This window comes from Pseudorca crassidens, chromosome 7 (genome assembly GCF_039906515.1).
Source record: "Pseudorca crassidens isolate mPseCra1 chromosome 7, mPseCra1.hap1, whole genome shotgun sequence".
Taxonomy (NCBI): Eukaryota; Metazoa; Chordata; class Mammalia; order Artiodactyla; family Delphinidae; genus Pseudorca; species Pseudorca crassidens.
The window spans coordinates 10,153,950-10,175,836 of NC_090302.1; the positions used below are offsets into that span (position 1 = coordinate 10,153,950).

Genomic DNA, 21,887 nt, shown 5'->3' on the forward strand with positions numbered 1-21,887 from the left:
TAAGTGCTCAGTAGGTAGTAGATGCTACTATTATTGTTGTAATTGTTGAATAATAACATCTTGTACTCTGCAGAAGCAGACACTTAATAAATCTCACTGGATTTCTCTGCATTATCACCATGATTTTTTTTTTTTTTTTTTTGCGGTACGCGGGCCTCTCACTGTTGTGGCCTGTCCCGCTGCGGAGCACAGGCTCCGGACGCGCAGGCTCAGCGGCCATGGCTCATGGGCCCAGCTGCTCTGCAGCATGTGGGATCCTCCCAGACCGGGGCACGAACCCGTGTCCCCTGCATCGGCAGGCGGAGTCTCAACCACTGTGCCACCAGGGAAGCCCACCATGATTTTTGACTTCCACCATCCCCACCCAAAGCTGAGTTAAGCCGAGGTGGAACGTACCTACTTCTCTGGTTTACTCTCTCAAAAAGGAAAACCTTAAAACCGGAGCCCAGGGTGCCCTGCTTTGAGCTTCAGGGGGGTTTTGATGCCTGGGCCAGGGGCTGCTTACTGATAGTGTCCCAGTGCTGCCACCATGCCCAGCCAATTGCACATTTTCATGGCCCTGTGTTATCAATTATGAGCAATGAAAGTTGAGATCCATTCCCCCAAATAAGCAGTATCTCCTGGGGGTTTGGGGGAAATGGGCTGAATGGGGCCTCTTCTCTTGGGGTGATGACTTGGGACAGGGGCACACGAGAGAAGGAACATCGTAAACCCCTTTTACTGTTTGCCAGCCTTAGTTCCAGGTGCTTGGCATTCATTGTCTATTTTATCCTCCTGGCAATTCTGTAGGGACATGGCCTCCTCATTTCGTGGACACAGCTGAGGTTCCCACATGTTAAGACAACATTTTGGTTAGTCATGGAGCCAGGATTTGAACCGAAAGGTATTTAACTCCCAACCCATGTGTCTTCCTCTCCAATATGTTGCCTTCCAACTTGGGTTCTGATTCCAGCTCTGCCCCTATAAATAGAATCTAAGCTGCTCAGATAAAGACCTGTGCCCCTACTTCTCTCTTTGTCCACCGCCACCTCTAGTTCAGTGCTTAGTGCAGAAATGCTCATTGTGTTAGGTTAATGCTGGTACAAAAACTTCCCTCTGGTAACTGAGTGGCTTTGCACTGGGACAGAGCTGAATTCCTCAAGTGAGTAATCTCTTTTTAAAATACCCATACGTTTTTCAGTGTTTACGAGACTTGACAGGACATAACTTGGAACTGACTGAAGCACTCCTGCCAGCATTCAGTCAGCTCCCTGAGGTGGCGCTTCATCCTAGACCCAGCACGGGCAACCCAAGGAGCTGCGGAAGGGCAGCTGCTTCTTCCAGTGCCCCTAGAATGCCCTGCACTGGCAGAAAAGAAGCTGTCTGTCCACGAGGGGAGCTGGGGGAGGAGCAGTTTCCTAGCTGAGAGTGGGTCTGCAGCCCACCGGTCTGTCCATCCATCTGCCTGTCTGTCCAAGGGCTGGTCATCCCCGGCGCAGGTCACAACCCAGAGACTGAAATGCAGTGCCATAAAGAAGGGAAGCAGGGCTAGCACCCTCCCCGCCTGCTGCCCCGGGTCCCCCAAGATCATCGTCTCCTCAGTCTCAGACCCAGTGCCTTACAGGATGTATTTCCGTAGACATTGTAGAAAGCCCATAAAAAATCCTGGATATGAAGAAATGAGGCATAAAACCCAGACTCTTTGGAAGTCAAGCTGAAAATTGTGGTAGCAGGTCTCCATAGCCATTTATTAAATGGGAGCACAACTTAACAGTTGCACCTACATGGATTCTGAGAACCACTTAGATCCTGTACTCTTGTGTTTTAGAAACATTAAGTGCTGTAGACTTGGGAAAAGATCCAAGGTTGGCGTTCGTCTGGAGGGAGAGGAGTGAGTGGAGTGCGAGGCTGACCTGAGCAAACTTTCATTAAGTCTGGCTGAGGGCGCAGGACGTGGGTCACAACCTCTTTCTCCTTTAAATGTGCACGTTTTCACCGAAACGGAGCCCCAGAGTGAGATCCCGCACACCCGCGAAGGCACATTCCGAGTGCCGAGCATGCCCCTTCCCTTCACTGTTGTTTTCATTTTCCTCTCATGAACCTTGCTACCCTGGCTTCAGCACAGAGGCTGTAAAGGAAGATGGAGAGCCGAGTTACCTCAGAATGATCACTATCGTTAACATTCACGGGTGGTTCACTTATCATTCCTGCCTGCACAGACATGGCAGCCGCTCGGAAGCGTCCGCAGGTGTAGCATGGTGATACATATTACATTGTGCCACAATGGATTTATGTATTCTGTAACAAAAGAAAAGTGTAATGAAAAAATACAGAAGGTAATCCTTTATTCCTCCACCACACAGTTTATCAGCAATGCCTGTGGATGAGAAGTGCCAGGGGTTTCCTCCACATGCTTTAACCTTGTCACCCAGGTATGTTTGGGTAAAATGACAGAAAAATACAGACTAGGGATTTTCCTCTGTTCAAAAATCTTTTCAAAGGACACTTTTAATTATGGAAGTTAGTCCAAGCACAAGGCTTCCTTTCGAGCTTTTAGTCTGCCTTCGCTGAAAAGATAAATGTATTGGTTGGAAATAACACTATCAGCCAGCAGCAGATTAGGAGAGAATGTAAGCAGTTTACAAGCAGACTCAAATCTAAAATAGTTCAGGTGGAACCCGGACAGATGGAAGTTTGGGAGATCTAGCCCAATACTAGCTTGCGAGTACCCAAGAACTGGTGTTCCTTTTAGGTCCTACTCATCCATCGCCCAGCATATTGTCACAGATGGAGCGCATACTGACTTCCGAGGAGAAAGCAGGGGAAGGCAAGTCTGTACGCGAATGATTGGCATTTGTTCCAAACACACACTGGCCTAGTGCCAGAGCAAATACCCGCAAGTTTATAAATGCACAAGGCACTTTACATTTCAGAACTCTTGCCAGAGCATCACTTACTACCTCGCTCCCTAAATATAGTTTTAAAAAAAAGAGCTATTTCTTATTTTGCTTTGATCGGTAAAATAAACTTTTAAAGATTGTTCTGGGATGGGGTCCAGCTTCTGAGGTAAAGAACGGCCGGGGCTCAGGCATGATTCAGTAACAGAGTGTTCAGTAAAATTAGCTTGACAGTTCTCAGGCCTGCTGTTCGAGAGCAAAACTTGACCAAGTTAAAATGGATGATCGTGCTGGCTAGACCAGCATCGGCTTTTGCCTTTTAACAAATGGAATGTCAAGGATTAAACAGCAAGCCTTATGGAGAGGAGGGGGTGTGGAGATGTCTTTGTATTAGAGAAGCAAATTGGGTCCTTGGTTTTGAGATCAGCCCCCAGCCCCCTTGGAAAGCCAACCACCTGGTTGGGTCCAAACTAGGTTTAAGACCCCTTCCCAGCCTGTCCTACCATTGGGAAGCTTTTCCATGGCTTAGCTTGGGGCTTGGCTTTTCTTTCAGTTTTCTTGTCAGTATGAAGTTCTGCTGTGTTTTTTGGCTGTGTTCCGCTTTGAGATTCTTATGGGGAAATGGGAATGCAACCAAACTCCTTGTGGCAATTCCCATGTTCCATAGTTGGAAACTTGGGTCCCATTTGTTACATGAGCTGCTTGGAATTGGCCTGTTTTGTTTCAGTGCCCAAGCATAGTGAGTAGTATTTGTGATACCTCCTATTGCAGTTAACGGTCGTAGTGAAGTTATCCCTCACCCAGGGATGGGCTTCTTTTTTAAGGCTACTTGTTCCTTACCAGTTTTTTCTTATCTAGATGACCCCCCCCACCCCAAGTGTGATTGGCTAGAAGCTTATAAGTAGTGTTACTATTTTGTCGTAATTATTTACGCTTCAGCTAATATTTTGCTTGACCTTCTAAGACTAAGTAGATTAAAATATTACTACTGAAGTGTACACAGACTGTGTATTTTTTTTAATGCTTGTTTATTAATTTATTTATTTGCTTGCCAGTTAGGGAGAGTCTTTGTTTTCCTTATTCTAAATTGCTTTGGGCTATCATATCCACCCCCCATTTTCCCTCCAGGGCTCCATGAGCTTTAATATAATGGTAGTATCTGCCTGCAGTGACATCTACTGACACAAGCCAAGTTTATCGTTTGTTAGTCCTTGCTGCAGGATTTCGCTTGGGAACCAACACTAGGAAGCCATGGTACTAGTGACCCACACAGACCAATTGGATTCAATTTAAGATAAATAGAAACATCTTCCCTAATTCTGCCCTCTCTTTCACTTGGAACCGTTCATATTAGAATGCTTTTCTCGAGCCTGCTCTCTCTCTCTCTCTCTCGCGTTAGAAGTTTGTTTATTTAACCCTTTTTAAAATAATTGACACTTGATTGTACACTTACTCAAACTGAAACTCAGTGAGGACTGTATTAACATCCCTTTGGTTGAATATTGGTCTTGATTTAATGTTTGTCTTTTCCTACAGAAATGCTGCTCATGGATTCTCCCTTATTCAGGTGGACAACACAAAGGTCACCATGAAAGAAATCTTGCTAAAGGCAGTGAAGCGAAGAAAAGGATCCCAGAAAATTTCAGGTGGGACAGTTAAATCATACTCTGGCAACAGAAGCTTAACCCTTAGTTAAAAGTGCTGGGTGTGGGTGTTGGTGTGGGTGTGGGTATGGGTGGGTGTTTGATGGCTGGCTGGATTGGTTCAGATGGCATTGCTGGGTTCAATAGCAAGTGTACAGCAGAAGAGTGATTTTAAGCTGCCCCTGGGCCCAAGGAAGGGATTGGGTCAGACATATGTGAGAAGAATGTGTCCATGTCACTTATGGAAGCTTCATCATTAATTTGCAATAGATTAAGGCAAAGCTACTTGAGCTAACTATTAGTTGGCGTAAAGCTGTCTGGAAAACTGATTTAACCCTAAATTTGAAGCACTGCTTTTAATTTCATGTTTTCATGTAGTTTTCCATGGGGGAAATTTCTGGTTGCTAGTGTTTGGGGTATAGAATAATAGAAAACATTTTTAGCAAAATGAGGGCAACTGTAAAAAAAAATTTTTTTAAGATAAATCACTTGACACAAGTAGCTGTTAATCGCTAATTCCTCATTACTCAGTTTATACAGAAAATAAGCTTGTGGTATTAGCTGTAATATTTAAAGGATATGAGAAAAGAAAATATTCCCAATATTGAGAAATAATTATCTTGAGAAACAGCTCAAAGATTTATCACACCATAGACAACTTTAGTATAAATCAGCCTATCTATGACATGTCAGATATCTTAGCTTTGTAAGCAAATGAGACTTCTTAAACACCTTTGGTTTTATGTTTCGGAAAGGGAAAAAAAGCATGGCTCGGGTTGAGGAAAATAGTTCTGTGTTCCTTTTAAGGGGAGGAATATAATCTGTTCCAGATTTAATTAGCTATCTTCAGATGAAAGCTGAAGTTTTAATAAAAGTTAGAAGAGATAACACAGTGAAGGACACGGATGAGCTGTCTCAAGGCCATATTCCAAGGGAACGATAAGAGCTGTAAAAAATGGCAGAGGAGAGCAATTGAATGGAGCAATGAAAATCTGATTCTCATAAAAAAGAGAGAGAGAGAGAGAGATGCTGGTAGGGGCGGTTGTAGATGAGACCTGCTAGCGTCTGCAAGCAATTTGGATGCTTGCCAGGAGTCATTGTTCACCCTCGGCTGTGGCGGCTCCGTCCAGATGTGCCAACTGCACGTTTCGGCTTTTGCCAGCTGACTGCACCGTTTGATAACCAGCTCTCTGGATGCCCATCACTGGCCGCAGAGATAGAATTAAATGATGATGATCTTCCCACAAGTTGGGAGAGGAAACAATGCATATAAATCTTGATTTCATCTCAGCATGAGAAGTCTTTATCCATCATCACTCATAATGAACAAGTCGTTAGCTGGGATGAATGGTGTTCTGGTTTTTCCAAACACCTCTTTTGTTCATTTTTTGGGTGACTTTTATCCATTGCATGGGGGTCAAACCTCTTTGCATTTAAGGGATGATTGAAGAGGCATAGCCTCTACTTTCCCAGGGGAAAGTAGAAATTTAGGGTTCTAGGTGCCAATCTAATAGCATTTAAACAGTTTCAGATATTTAAAGGTGTTAAATAAGCATTCTTCTACCTTTAAGGATCCTGGTTTTTTCGTCGTTTTTGTCCCTAAATTTTTTATATAATAGTGTATTTTGTGACATATTTATTATATTCTGAGATAGCTTTATTCTGAATTGCCCAAGAGGAGGTAGGACTTTTTTAACCTTCTTAATAGGAATTCTGCTGTCGCACATTTTTTAGATCATGAAAGCTCTGTGAACTCACTGGGATACAGCTGAACCAGTGTCTTTCCCTCCGTCTCCAGCCATCCCTGTCCAATTGCCTACCTATTTATCTGTGTCCATCTCCAGCAACCATGTTTATCATACACACATTTATTTATGTTCACCTTTGTGTACACATCCCTGCCATTTCCATCAGAGTCTTTGCCATATCATTGGCAAAGAGTTAGGACTCGTTGTCTGAAAAACAGTCATCTGCATTATTTATTCCTTTTCATACTAGAGAAGTCAATTGAGATTGATGCATTTACATAAATTACTGTCCATTTTCTTGATCCAAAAAGCTTTTTAAAATAAGAAGCTCTTTCTATTGCTTTGTTAAGTCTGGTCTCATGAAATAGAGGGATTATCTCCAGTTTGGAAAAGATGTTTATTTAAGGTTAACTTGGTAAAGGCAGGGTATATTTTGTGTTTTGGAACTTTGTATTGTGGAGTGGACTTGTTTTGGAGGGTGATTAATGAAGGGGAAAATCGTCCTGTCATAGAAAGAAACACAAGTACATTTACTCAAAAAAAAAAGAAAAAAGTCTGTTAGTGCTCACAGTTGGCTGTGAAATACTTATTACTTACCCATTATGACACATGAACTTAGTCATGAACTTGGTGTCAGGAGATGCCAGGTTAGAGACACTCATCCTGCACTTCCTAAGCCTCTACCACAGTGACCCGCTCAGTCTTTGCAAGAAGGTGCCCGCCATGCCCCGGTGTCTGGCTTAGCCCTCTCTTCAAACAGCTTTCACCTGATTGAGTGCAGAACAGCACTTGTCTCTTTGCTACTATTATTTAATTTAAGTGAGAAGGGAGAAATAGCACTTGAGATTAGATAGCATGTGCCATGTGGGGTCAAGAGTTCTCACACTGCTTGTGCCTTAGAGGTTAGTTGTATTAGACCAGGATTTCAGAACTCCTTTCATAGGCTGACAGTGAACTCTAGCTGCTTACTCAACAAACCTTTAACATCTCTCATCTTTTTTTTCCCGAATGACCATACAACTCTCTTTAATAATAATAAATTGAGAACTTAAACTATTTCATTATTAAAGCAAGCTGTGGGCTTAATGACTGACCTAGTGTTTAAATACTCTGTTGCCCTTCCCCCGGCATTCCCTCACCAATTTTCATTTGTAGAAAATCAGAAGGTGATAGATATTTGAGCAAAAGAATTCTTCTTTGTTTAGGTAAATAGCTTTGTCAATGGAAACCTCTAGGGTTTTAAAATATTTTTGCTTTTTATGGATAGAATATCATTACAGATACTTGCAACTGATCTAAAATTTTGACTTGCATTATTTGTAATTATTTCATCAAGTCATAACTATTTATGAACACTGCAGGGTTTTTTCTATTAATATTCATGTACTGAACTTACAGTAATCTTTTCATAGTGTGTCCCAGTCAGTTCTCTGCTAAGGCCTTTTTTTTTTTTTTTTTTTTTTTTGCGGTACGCAGGCCTCTCACTGTTGTGGCCTCTCCCGTTGCGGAGCACAGGCTCCGGACGTGCAGGCTCAGCGGCCATGGCTCACGGGCCCAGCCGCTCCGCGGCATGTGGGATCTTCCCGGACCGGGGCACGAACCCGTGTCCCCTGCATCGGCAGGCAGACTCTCAACCACTGCGCCACCAGGGAAGCCCAAGGCCTATTTTTTTAAGCCCATTTTTAAATGTCTCTTTTAAAAGTCTCTCTCCAGCTTTTCATTTTATTACTGACCTACTTGACATTTGGAATCTACTTGCATTGGCAGAAAGTCCCCATGATTTAAGAAAATTGTAAATGGAGAATCCAGTTTTAGAAGAATTAGCTGAAACTTCTTTACTAATTTTAACAGTTGGGTGGGTATGTTTTTAACATAATGACGAGTAGCCTGTCAGGTCCCTTGATTTAACCAGTAAAATACACTAACCTGTTGTTTAGTGAGTAAAGGCCTTAGTTTGTCAAGTTCTCCTTTTATCAAGTACATCCTCACAATCAGTGATGACCTTCTGAGCTTCTTAGTATTTTGATGTTGTTTAAAATGTTATTACACACCAACCTTTACCAGCCTCCTGAAGCATGATGTTGGGTATGACAGAGGCACTTGAGAAATGGAGGTAGACCTAAATTCAGTTGTAACACTGATGCAGAAATAGAGGTATCTCTGGGTCTACAAAAGAGAGAAGGCTTCGAAGTAGGATTTTCTAAGCAGAATAGTGATCTGTATGGCTCTATTTCAATATTTGTTGTTATTATAAAATGGAGGAGTTTTTCATTATCATCTGCTGAGAGATTGAACCAGAAGCATATCAACTTTTTCCTCACCCCTGTCCATTCTTGCCTTTTGATGTGAAGGACAAATTTTTATTAGTCTGAAGATCCTTTTTGAAAAGTTCTTACAATATTAATAAGACTTACGACATTAATTCCTACTTTTCCTGTACAAAATTTCACCTAGAATTTGAAAGATAAATGTTAGCTTTGTCAAGTGAACTCCCTCTTAACATCTCTGTTTGGAGTTACAGACCACATTATTGATAGCTAATTTACTGTGTTTTCACTAGACACCTAGAATGTCACCAAGGAGATAGTCTAGTCTAGGACTTCTCAAACACTGTTCCCTAAAGTACTGCTAGGAGCAGAGAGGGGAGTGAACATCCACCACAGGGTGTGTGAGGTTCTGATCTGAGGGACGGCTAATGATGACAGCATTGGATGCTCAAGTTATATCTTAAAAATTCATGTAAGGTGTAAATATTGATCTATAATGTATCTGTAGCTGTGTGTACACTCACTCATGCTCTCATGGGTCAGACCTATGCTGGGTGCAGGGAGACTGTGGTGAAGCAGATCTACAGGACCCTTGCTGAAGAGGAGCTTACATTCTAAAATGAGAGTAAACATGAGGGGCTGAGAGAGAGAAGATGAGATGCAGGGGAGCTCACTGCTTTCTATGGATGGTCAGGGAACACCTCCCAGAGAAATTGACATTGAAATTGTGACCTTCACATTTAAGCTGTGAAGAGTTGGAGAGGGGCAGTGTCTTTCAAAGCCTTGGCTGTTAAAGTCTTACTATTTTAATATAAAAAGAACATTTCAGATTACTTTGAAGTTAATTTACTTAACTTTCTCCCCCCATCACCCCCCCCCAAAAATGTAGTAAAAATGACCCTTGAATTCTTCCCTGTGCTAACTCCACACATTTTCTTATCCATTAGCAAGTCCTCTTATTTTTACCTCCAGAATATGTCCTGAATTCAGTCTTTTCCATCTCCATTGGATGGATCCAGATCACCAAGACCTCACCTGGACTGTTGAAATACACCCTGGCTGCTTTTCCTGCCTCTGCTCTTGGCCCCTCCAGTCTCTTGCCTACAAAGCAGCAGACAAAGAGGTTTTTTAAAATATAAATCGAATTATATCTGGTCCAAACCCTTGAATGACTTCCAGTTGCATTCAGAATAAAATCTAAACTTCTAACCGCTGTGAAATACACCGAGGCCCAAAGAGGGAGTAGGACATACAGAGAATATGAACACAAAGAAAAGAATTGAAAAGAAGTACAGAGTTGATGGCTGCAGTATGACAGGAATACAGACCAGGCCCAGAGCCCAGGAAGCCAGGGTGGGGATTCGGAGCCTATACCCAAAAGAGACCTGCTCGAATGAACCAGCAGCATCAGGGTCTCTGACTCACTCCCTGCAACCTCGTAAGAGAGGCCTTACTTTCACGCCAAATAGACTTAGACAGTTATATACAAATTATTACTTATTAACAATGTTTTAAGGGGATTTATGTGTCAGGGAGAAATTGGTCTTTCCCCAAGATCTATTCCAATGGGGTAAGAGCTGATTTATTGAGTGCCTTTGTGTACTTACAGATAGCATCTCATTTAATCTGCATAACACCCCTAGAAAGGAGATTTTATTGTGCCTGTTTTATAGATGAGACTTTAGAAATGTTAAAAAGTAGGGGCAAATGTGCACCTTAGAATTAAGGAACTATGATAACTATACATGTGATCATACACTTTCTTTCCTCTCTCAGCCTCCCTTTCCTCAGTTCTAGGAGAAGTTAAAGTTACCCAAGTTTCCCCAGTAAGTAAATGACATAATCTTAAATTGGAGCTCAGGCTTTTTTGACCTCAAAGCCATACTCTTTTTATTGTACCGTGTTGCTTATTAGAACCCTAATGGGAGAACAAATTTAAAATTCTGTAAACAGAAATGTTCATTGATTCTAAGATCTAAATGCATCAGGGAAGTGCAGCATTTAAAGGAACCCTGTGGTGAATCTGGATATAAAGCCAGGAATTCTTTTTGTAATTGCACAGTTTGTCTGTATTGGTGTCAGTTTTAATGTTTTATGTCTAGCTTTCTTAAAGCAACATACACCTGTCCTGAGCTGCCCTATGGAAAAGAGAAGCCCATATGTTTTAGATGCAGTAGCATTTTTAACACTCTTCTAACCTGAAATACTCTCCAAAGGCTAAAGTTAGCTAAAGAATCTTCCGGCTGTAAAACTAAACAGAGTCCTGCTTCTTGTGTAATTGTAAAGACAGAAAATCCAGTAACCTTTCTTCTGTGAAAGTAGTTTGCCAGCCAGAGACACAGACATTTGCTTTCCTTATACTGTATCCTCTTTTAAAAAATGAGGAAGGAAAGGTAAATAGGACTGTTTAAATGTTCTTTGGCAAAAAGGCAGGAATTTCTGCAGAAAACTGCTCCTCCTCATGAAAGAATAAATAGTCATGCAGATGCCACTCACACGTGGGGGTTGGATAAGAAGTAAAGACCTGATACTTGGTATCCAGTGACCCAGTAGGACAATGATACAGTAAATGAGGACTGCTAAGATGTTTACAAGTCAGAAGTGACCCAGGCTGGAACCTCCCAGTTACATATTCCTCCTGCCTCCTCGCTCTGCCTCTTTATCTTGTTGTTTCATCTCACCCGAGCCTCCCCCTGGCTGGAGTGATCTGAGGCTCCTGATGGATCTTCTTGAGTATAAAGCAGAGCATGTTAAAGATGGCATTGCAGTCAACTATTTTATCCAGAAAGCTTGGGAGTTGAGAGAATTTATTTCAAGCAAAAATCTTTTGGAATTACTTCAGAGACCCAGTTATTTTAAAAGGGTATTATGAGCTCCTGCAACTGCCACATGAGAAAACCTTGAAATGTGTCATTGGCCAGAGCTACATTTGACCGGCATTTACTCTTCCTGCTAGTTGCTAATCTTTCAGAAGTTCCTTTTCCATCACAAAATCTATTCATTCACTCCATCTGGGGCAGTCACCAGCATGGATTAGATTAAAGAAAAAGAATGAAAGGAAGAGAAAAGACATAGACTCCCAAGAGGCTCTGTGCTGGTACAGGGGGCACACACATTTTGGAGTCAGAGGACCTTTCCTGGGGTCCACTAGGGACTAATTCTAGAACACCACTAATTTAATAATAGCTCTTCAGGAAAAAAGAAAGAAAGAATACTAAATGTATATATTGATTGTAAACTGTATCCTGCTTTTAGAAATATTTTAAAATGTATTTTAGAATAAGAAAACTGAATGTGTAGTCGTGTACTTGCCTCTGAGCCTTATTACTTGCCTGAGCTGTAACATGGGAGAGGTTGAGAAGATGAATCAAGGGCACCATACAGAAAGCTGTGTGTGCTCGAAAGCTCTGGGTTCTGAGATACCCTGTTTATTAGTTCAGCAGTCATCATCCAATGCTGCCTGCTCCGTGCCAGCCACCATACTAGAAATCAGGTGGAAAACCTGATGAGAAAACAGACTCAGAGGCACTAAAATATGGTACATGAGCTACTAAAGCAACACAGATAAGAGACTACTTAAAACTACTGGGTGAGGTAGCGGGCTGAGAAAAGATGCTTTGGAGTAAGTAATTTCTTTGACAGCTTTTTTGAAGATAAATTAGAACTTTGCCAGATGGGTAAGTGAGAAAAACATTCCAGGCAGAGGTGTTTTGAGGTATAGCCACAAAACATAGATGTTCCAAATTACTAGAGCAGGGATGGAGCAGAGGATAAGCTGCAGAAGCTAGGCAGGGACAGAACTGATCAGGCCAGGCCTGATAGTGTACTCAGAAATAGAACTACACTGATTTATTGGGGGGGGGGCAGTTATGCAGCAGGCACTACATAGGCAGTAGGGATTTTGTAGAAGCCAAGAAATGGTCCTTACCCTTGAGTCGCTTACTGTTTAGCTGGGGAGACAAACGAACAGCCATTCACAGTACCATGCAAGTGCTGAGTGGAAACAAATATAGGGCCTGGGTGCACATTGTAGGAGGAAAGCCCTAGTCCAGTTTTAGGGAGTCAGGGAGGACTATCCTAAGCAAATGCTCCAGCTGAGACCCAAAGGTGAGTAAAAACTGGCCAGGTGAAGAGGGGTAAGAAAGAGCATTTAGGCGGAAGGAACAAAGTGAGAGCTTAGTGGCTTCTGGAAACCGCAAGTGGCTCAGTCTAATAAAGCAGTAGAGTAGGAGGAGATGGCAGGGTGGGGAATGATGAGGCTCGAGTGGTCCTTTGGGACCAGATCATATTTGTTAACTATGCTGAATTTGAACTTTGCTCTGATGGCAGAGGGGAACCACTGCAAGGAGAGCAATATAGTCAGAATTTCTTTTAGAAAACGTGCTATCTTATAAAAATGGATTAGAGGACGCAAAACAAGAGGCAGAGACACCAGTGAGGAGGCTCTTGAGGACTCTGTCCAACGGGTGATGAGCGTGGAGGCAGTGGGTGGTGCTCAGCTCAGCAAGCAGAGGGGTGGACACCAGGGTGAAGTCGGATTTCTTTTATTCGAGCTGAATGCACAGTTTGGGGGAGAATTGAAAAAGCTTGGCGCTGCCACCAGGTCTCCTGGGGTTAATATTAAAACAAGGTGGTGAAAAACAACAACAACAAGGTGGTGGCAAAAGATAGGCTCTTAAAGAGTTGTGGGGGTTTTTTTCTTTCTTTCCTTCTTTTTTAATAAAATTAAATAGTGGTTGACAACAAAAATTTTGGAGATGTGTGAAATAAAAAATGAAGGTTCCTTCTTCAGTGTGAGCCCTTTGTTTTTTTTTAATTCACTTCACATTCAGGTGTACATACAGGCTATAAGTTTCATGTGGGCAGGACCCTGTTTTATGTTTTTTGGGTTTTCTTAAATCACTAAACACACAACATCTAGCAGAATGCCTGTCAAATAGAGGACACCCAAAAAGCGTTTGTTAAGTGAACTCATGAAAAATGTATCCATGTCATTTAAAAATGACACCATACAATATGTATGATTTTGCGTTTGTTTTTTTTATTCAATACTATGTCATAAGCATTCTTCTATATTAGAGTGACCACTGCATTTTTATCTTTTTGGTTAAATTTATTTAACTTTGCTCTCTATTGGTGGACTTTTAGGTTATTTCCAAATTTTCAGTATTAGAAAAACATGCAGTGAACAATCTTGTGGCAGTATTCATTGCACATTTGTGCTAGGTTTTAAATATGAGATTGTTTGTCAAAGGTCTACTTATTTAAAATGTTGAGAAAAACAAATTGCCTCTCAAAGTTTATACCCATCCTTTGACACTCGAAGAGCATGTGAGAGCGTCTCTTCCCTCCCCCTCCTCCAGCACTGAATGTTATCAATCTTTAACTTGTGCCAAGCTGATGGTTAGCAGTTAATATGTAGTCTTAGTTTCCATTTCTAGGTTTCCAGCATAATTAAGCATTTTAAATGTTTTTATTAGCCACTTAACCCCTCTGAAAGATAGTTCTTAAGTCACTCAGTTGTTTTAGTGGGAGGAAGGATTGAGAGGAAGTCTATTTCAGAAAACTGTTTTTGAGAAGTGCCCCGTAGTTTAGATACAGTTCTCCCCACCCCACCTCCCCCTTTGCAGCTCAAGCAGGTGTGTGCGTGCGCGAACACACACACGGGATGTAGAGAAAGGCATGCGTCCAGACCAGGTCGTTTTGCTTGTTGCCTCCTGGCCATTTGTTCACCAGCAAAGCTTGCTTTTTTTTTCTGCGTTTAGAGAGAACTAGCTGGTAATTCATGAGACTGCACTTCACCTCATTTGAGACGTTATGTTGTTACCTGCTAGCTTTGTTATCAAAACTACTTTAAAAAACAGATTTTTGGTTAAATATTTTAGTCTGGTACATATATATAGCACTTAGAAAATGCATCATACTGGAAATAAGAAATGTAGACAAAAAAGCCCTCACCCCTTAACAGGTTTATTTTGGGGAGGCACATCTAAGGACACGTCTGGCAGCATTATGAACAGCACTGGCACCAAGGGCAACTGTAGGGGGTTAATGGGGACCCTGCATCACTCCTTGCCATGTGCCTGGTGAGTAAACTCCTAGAAGTTTCTGGGAATGGTGGCAAGTGAGGAAAAGGCTGCAACCAACAATCAGTGTCACAAAGTGGGGATGACTAATTTGCTGAGGAGACCATTGAGACAGATGTTTAATTAGCTGAAGTCACGGTGGATAAATCGGGAGAGGACTGCCTATGCGGAGAGATGCCTTTTTCCTTCACCTCTCATTTAACTGTTGTGGGGTTTTTTTGTCCTTACTGTTTTCTCTTTGAAGACAACATCCTGAGAAATGGGGAGAGTGTGGAAGGGAGAGTAGAGAGAAAGTAACCTGTGGTTACATTTACTGAATAGTTATTATATTCAAGAATTTTTGTATTTAATCTCTACAGAAACCTTGTGAGATGGGCATTATCTCTTTTCTGTGGTCGAGAAAACTGAAGCTGTGTGCATATATGTTATGTGTATGTATACATACCTGTGTGTGTTACTAATGAGTAATGTAGATGAGATATGAACCTAGATCCCTTAATTCTTGAGCCCTTTTTTTTCTCCTGTACCACAGCTTCCCCACTTAAAATGTAATGCAGATGAGAGAACTTTTTGGAGTAAAGGTAATAGTCTGTATATTGACAGGAGCTGATGTCACAGGTATATGCGTTTGCCAGAACTATCAAGTGGTACTTGTAAGATGTGTGCGTACCATTGTATGTAAACTTTACCAAAATATAAAAAAAGATTCTTAAACAAATGTTGAGTACCAGTTACTGTTATGCACACTGAAGTGTTCAGGGGTGAATGTACTGACACCTGCCCCTTACTCTGAAATACATTTTTTTAAAAAAAGATGGACTGATGGGTAGATACGTGATAAAGCAAATATAGTAAATGTTAATAGTAGTATCTAGGTGGTGGTTACATGGATTTTCAGTGTACATTTCTTTCAACTTTTTTGTGGTTTAGAAATGTTCATAATAAAATAGGAAAGAACTCATTAAAATTACAAATATATAATTTAAATTCTGCTCACATTAATATAAATTTCTGAACTTACAAATATATGTCCTTATGGCATAGAAAACACTAATCTTCATTTTGTACGATGTTTTGTCTTTCATTACTTCATATGTTAAATATCTTTGAGATCACAGTTTCTTCCATTGACCTCTGGTTTTAAGTAGCATGTGGAGTTATGAATATAATAATTGTTACCACTTACTGAATATTCAAAATTTGCTAGGCAATCGGCCAAACACTTTTTAAAAAATTATCTCAACCTTAAAACAACTATTTGAATTGGGTGTTATTTTTGTTTTATAAAGGAGAAAACTAAAGCTCAGAGAAGTTGCAGGACTTGTCCAAGGTCATAAGTAAGCTGGGAGCTGGGACTTAAACCTAAGTCTATACTCCTAAGCACTGTGCTGTACTTCTTCCCATTGGCAAAGGTTACAGGGTCCACAGCTCAGTGGAGGCAAGTATGCTTTTCTCCCTAGAGAGATGAGTGTACCTACTTCAGCTGGATGTGGCAGCGTGATTCGATGGAAAGGGCACGTAGACTTTGGAACCAGACCAGCCCAAGTCCCCACCCCAGCTGCACCTTTCACACAAGCTGTGAAGTTAGCAAGTGAAACCTTTCTAACTTCAGTTACTTTTTCTGTCAATAGGGATAATACTACTTACCTTGCAAGGTTGTTTTTTTGACTAAATACATGTAAAACACTCAATCAGTACTGAGTACTCAGTGAGTATCAGCTGCCTTTATCCCTATCGCCACTACCACACTAGACGTACTGTAAAACCTGGCTTTTTAGGATTTATTTCCTTTCCTACCCATATGACTTGGCCTTTGCCTGTACTTTTTGTTTACCAGTGAATTAAGTCTATAGAAAGCTTATACCCTGTGATAGAACCAGTCTTTGAATTTGTTCGGATATGGATCTGCTGGAAGCACCCTTTACATTGAACAAGGAGAAAACTAGATCCAGAGAGTCAACTATAATGATTTTTGACTAACAAAACCCAAACCATCTATGTAGGGGTGGGTTAATGATCACAGGTCTTATTCATCATGTAGCTTATATCAGCAAATTTAATTTACTATGAAAAGATACTAGAGGCAAAGTGAACAAACTATAATTGCCTGTAACAAACATGTTTACAAGTGATTTTTACAAGTGTTTGTATTAACAGTGAGTAGCTCACAGAGCCTGTTGCTTCTTTTCAGAAAACATTTAAAAGAGGAAATAGAAGTAAATACCAGTATGATTTTTGAGTGAATGATTACAGACAGAGAGGTTTGGGGTGCTGCCTCCACCCCTTGATTCTCTCCACCAAGAGTCTTGATCTCCCCCAGAGGAAGTAGAAGACCCTCTTTCTTCAGGCAGGCTATTAGTGTGTTCATCCTGTTAGTAGTTGTGAGGAAAACTCTTCCTCTGCCAGGACTGAGTTTAGACACTTGCTGTGAGAAACCGTCAGTTGAGAACAGTTACCCCACCACAGAAGGCTTCTCCAAGACCAGCCAGGGACCTGAGACACCTACTCCTTTCTCACTGCTTTCCAAGGCCCGGCAGTGGAGCTGGTCTTTCCACATAAGCAATTTAAAAGGCAGTGTTAAGAATTTCAGTAACTATTTTCCATAATGAGCTTTTCCTTTTTGAATACGTCACAAATACTGGACTTTCTGCAACAGCTCTAAATGCGTTAAGAAAAAAGAAAAATCATCTTCAGTGAGGGCATTTCTTTTTCTGCCTTACAATGACAGTAATGCCCAGAGACAAAGATGGCTTAAAATCAGAAGCCATTGGAGTGGCAGTGGAGGCAGGGCTGGGGAGGACGTATTGGAGCCTCCTTCGCTCGTTACCTAGCTCCTGATCACGGCAGGCCAGTCGGCAAGATGCGTAGACTCGACTGTGCCAGCGAACCAGTTTTTTCAAATACAAAGCCAGTGAGATGTGATTAAAACCCAACTGCTGCAAAAGATACAAGGTGGTCTGTTGCAACTCCTCAGTCTTCCCCAAAACTGTCACCACATAATCATAGAAATACCAAATCATAACCCCCGCCTTCCTCCACCCTTTGTTTGTGGCACACTGCATTTAATAGAACAACGTGAATTACGATGAAGTTAAGACGAAGTGTGATTTAAGCCTGAAAAATCCCGAGGGTCCTGCAGACCTCTTGAGCACAGTGTGTTCAGCACCAGACTCCTCACTCAGTAAATGTTTATGGAATCTCTACTGTGTTGCAGGCAGTGGTGAAGAATGACCAGGCCTGTTCCTAGATAGCTCTCACCCCAGTGGGGAGATGGCCAATAAAAAGTAAGCAAGCCAACAAGATGCATTTGATAGGGAATCTTACTTCCAGCTTTTAGTCTGTCCTTTATCTGACAAAAAGGACCCAGTTTTGTGAATTGAAGGGAGTTCGTCTCACCCCCAGCACAGGGCATTACCTCAGTCTTCCCACTTCAGCAGGTCGTTTCCATGCACCTCCTAATTGGCTAACAACACCGCTCCCTGGTGCAGGGAGAAGTGGACAGGGCAGCAAGAGCTGGGTGAATTCATGAACACTGAGTGACTCCATCCAGGACCACAATGGAAATTAAGAAACGTGGGCCATATCTCAGCCTTGGAAGCTAGAGAGAACGCTGTCCCTCAGCCACCCAGCCTAGTGTCAGAGGTGCCATGGGCCTCTTCCCAGTAAGTTCCTAATACGTCGGTCTCGCCAGATGTTGGTGAGTCCCTTACTAAGGCAAAGGATGAGAACCCTCCTTTCCTTTGGGAGACAGCTTAGGATAGGGGTGGCGAGCTTTCTTTTGAGTAAAAGGAAAGCCCTTCGTGGAGAAAAATGGGTTCCTTTTGGTTTACCAGCCCTGGACCTGACCAGCACCATAGCTGGCTAACACATTTTGTGGAATGAACTAAGGAGAAGTAGCAAAAGCCAGTCTGCAGCCTACAGCTGCTTCACTGCCTCCAGCCCAGGCCCAAGGCTGCCCACTTTCTATTTGGGAATGGATTTACTGCACTTTGATTATTGGAGGTCAGACTTCCTTAGAGAATCAGATCATTGAATGAAAATGTAAATATCATAAAAATGAAATGCAATGCAGATCAGTCAAAATTAGTGTTGCCTCCCAGGTTCCCTTACTAACATCGGTCTCTAATGAGTGCTTTGGGAGCCAGAGGAGTATACCCCAAACAGACATTTAAGTATTGATCATCAAGTAAGGGTGCCCTGTGGGAGGAAGCTACTGCCCACACTGTATTACAGGAAAGAAAGGAAGGAAGGAAGGGAGGGAGGAAACGAGGAAGAAAGACACTTTCTAAAGAGGGGTGGGAGAGGAGAGGAGAGGGAGAGCGAGCACACGTTAAATCCTCACCTTATGTAGCGGCAGTTAATAGATGCTGTCTGATATTTATAATAATATTAAAAACAGCTGAATAGGAATGCTAATAAAGAATGTGAGGGCTTCCCTGGTGGCGCAGTGGTTGAGAGTCCACCTGCCAATGCAGGGGACACGGGTTCATGCCCCGGTCCGGGAAGATGCCACATGCCGCAGAGCGACTTGGCCCATGAGCCATGGCCACTGAGCCTGCGGAGCCTGTGCTCTGCAATGGGAGAGGCCACAACAGTGAGAGGCCCGCGTACCGCCAAAAAAAAAAAAAAAAAAAAAAAAAGAATGTGAAAGTGAGTACCAGAAGAAACAGCCAAAAAAGTTTAAACTAACTACCAGTAAGGAAGGACTTGGGGATGGGCAGGGAATTAACTGGTTTTTATTATAGTACTTATAACTATAAAACTGTAGATACAGGTTACTTTGATAAGAGTAAGAATAGTTTTTAAAATTTGTATACAGAAGACAGCTTACTTTCAAATTCTAGAGCTTAGAAAGCTTTCTCTTTCTTCCCTTTACCTACATGGACTTTCTCTATTTGGAAACTTCCTTTCTCCTAAAAGCCACAATCCATTTCATTGTATTGGATGTCAGTTTTCTATGAGAACATCGTTATTAAATATTTGCTTCCCCTTATAAACATTTCCAAACCTTTTAAGACCAAAATGTTATATGAGTATAACCATTATATTGTGATTTTGCCAACATATTTTGTCTCTGTGACCTGTATTTTCCATAGGTTAAAGCACAAGCTATTAGCTGAGTACTCTGTCCCATTCTAAGAATGACTAGTATCTCAGATATAAATGAAAACAGCTGCTTTTCCATAACATTAGAGTCCCAAACAGCTGTCACATGTACATGTTGACACTTTTTTTTCTTTTCTTTTTTTAAATTGAGACAAAAATTAGTTTACTGAATCTACTAATCTGGTTAAGTGTATCATCTAACTTCTGTGGAGAGGTGGAAAAGAGGTCGTAGGAAAAAAAAAAAAAAAAGAGGTCGTAGAAAAGCCCATTGAGCTAGAATGTAGCTGTCCCAGAAGGCTCGAACTTACTTAAAATGAAAACCCTGTAATGAGACCCTTCTTCGTGCCAGGTCCATAAGGGCCTGGTGGGGCCGCTGCACCACTGCTGCCTTTGCCTGTGAGCTGGAGCCTCGGCTGACAGCCATTGTTCTCTCTCCAGCTGAAGAGATTGTGGAGTGCCACCCCGTTGTCTCCCAAAATCCTGAAGCAGTTCTCTCTCCTCCTCTGCAGCCCTTGGAGGATTTATTTCAGGGCATGGCTGTTGTAGAACACTGGAGCAGGCTTCCTTTATTGGCTTAAAGCTGGCCCTATCACTACTAGTTGGGTGACCGTGGTCATGTCATTCTCCCATTCTGAGCTCCTTTGCTTTAGTTTGCTCTTTAATAAAATAGGTCACAACTAGATCACAGGTTGCTGGTTGGTAGTCTTAACTGAAGCTTAATACCTGGGTTCTAGAAACACCTCCCTGGTTCCACTCTTGCTCCTGTTACTCTTTCTAGCTCTTTGGTGAGTTTCTTAGCTTGTTTGAACCTCATTTTCCTCATCTATAAATGAGAATAATAATAGTATCTTCTTCATGGCATTGTTGTGAGAATTAGAGATCCATGTCAAACACTGAGCACTTAGCTGTTATTTATTACTCAGTAAATATTAGTCCTGTCCCCTCCCTTCAATTTCACTGTTATGAGACCCAGTCATACTCAAAATTTTGTAATGTAACGCTTTTTTTTTAATGCATATGACTGCTTTGAGTCCTGGTTCAGCAGAGACTCTAGCTGCTAAAGAACCAGCTCAAATTTAGTCCACATTAGGTATGGCCCAGAATGTGTGCATCTGTCTGCCCAGCTGCTCATTTGAGCTTTTCCAGGGGTCTGAGGCCCCTTGTCAGAGAAGCAAAGCATCAGTGAGAACATAGGCATGCACATGTAGGAATGACCTAGCATTCCTCTGGAGCGCTTTGCATCTGGGTCTGGATAGGCGGAAGGGTTAAAAGCTGGAGAAACTTTTGTCATAAATTTTGTCTTCAGCAGGACTTCCCAGGGAACATCAGACTTGAGCAGAGAGGAAATGCTAATTGGCCTCAGAGTCAGCTGAAGGAGACAGGAGATGCAGTGGAAGTTGCTGGATTTACTGTTATTAGCAAGGCAAATGGAAAGCCAGCAAGGCAGCCCAACTCCAAGATAATAGATCTAACAAAAGGGAAAACTCCCAGAAAGGAAATGGCTGGCAGCCACGACTCCTCTACCTCCTCTACTGCCATCTTTTCCATTGCATTTGCCTTTTTGTTTTGTGTGTTTTAGCACAAGGAGAAGCATATTTTAACATCTTAGGTTATAAGTCACAATTGGCTTTGAGGATGTATAATTCAGCTTCTTACCTGTTTGATGGCTTCAGAGTTGACATGGTAAAGTGTGCAAAATTGTATTAATATAGTAATAAATAGTTGCCATTTATTGAGCACTTACTATGTGCCAGGCTAAGTGCTTTACATACATTATTATCTCAATCTATAAAACAACTTCATGAGTTAGTAATTATCATTATCTCCAATTTAGAGTTAAAGAAACAGTGCCTAGAGCGCTTGAGTAATTTCCCAAGGTCTTTTTTCTTTAAGATTTATTTTTTTTATCAAGGTAACATTGGTTTATAACATTATATAAGTTTGTGTACAACATTATATTTCTACTTCCATATACCCTACAGCGAGCTCCCCACCAGAAATTTAGTTTCCATTCATCACCATACGGTTGACTCTCTTTACCTGTTTCACCCTCCCCACCCCCCTTCCCCTCTGGTAACTCCTAGTCTGTTCTCTGTATCTATGTGTTTTTGTTTGGTTTGTTCATTTATTTTATTATTCTGTTTGTTTGTTTTTAAAGTCC

At 41.7% G+C, this 21,887-nt stretch overlaps 1 protein-coding gene across 2 annotated transcripts in view; it reads left to right on the plus strand.

The window, feature by feature from the left end:
• MAPKAP1 (MAPK associated protein 1) overlaps nucleotides 1–21,887 on the plus strand; it is a 236,967-nt gene that overhangs the window by 139,615 nt on the left and 75,465 nt on the right. For both annotated transcript variants that reach the window (XM_067743307.1, XM_067743308.1), the window contains exon 8: nucleotides 4,413–4,522. In XM_067743307.1, the coding sequence (XP_067599408.1) occupies nucleotides 4,413–4,522 (110 nt within the window). The remainder of the gene's footprint in view (nucleotides 1–4,412; nucleotides 4,523–21,887) is intronic.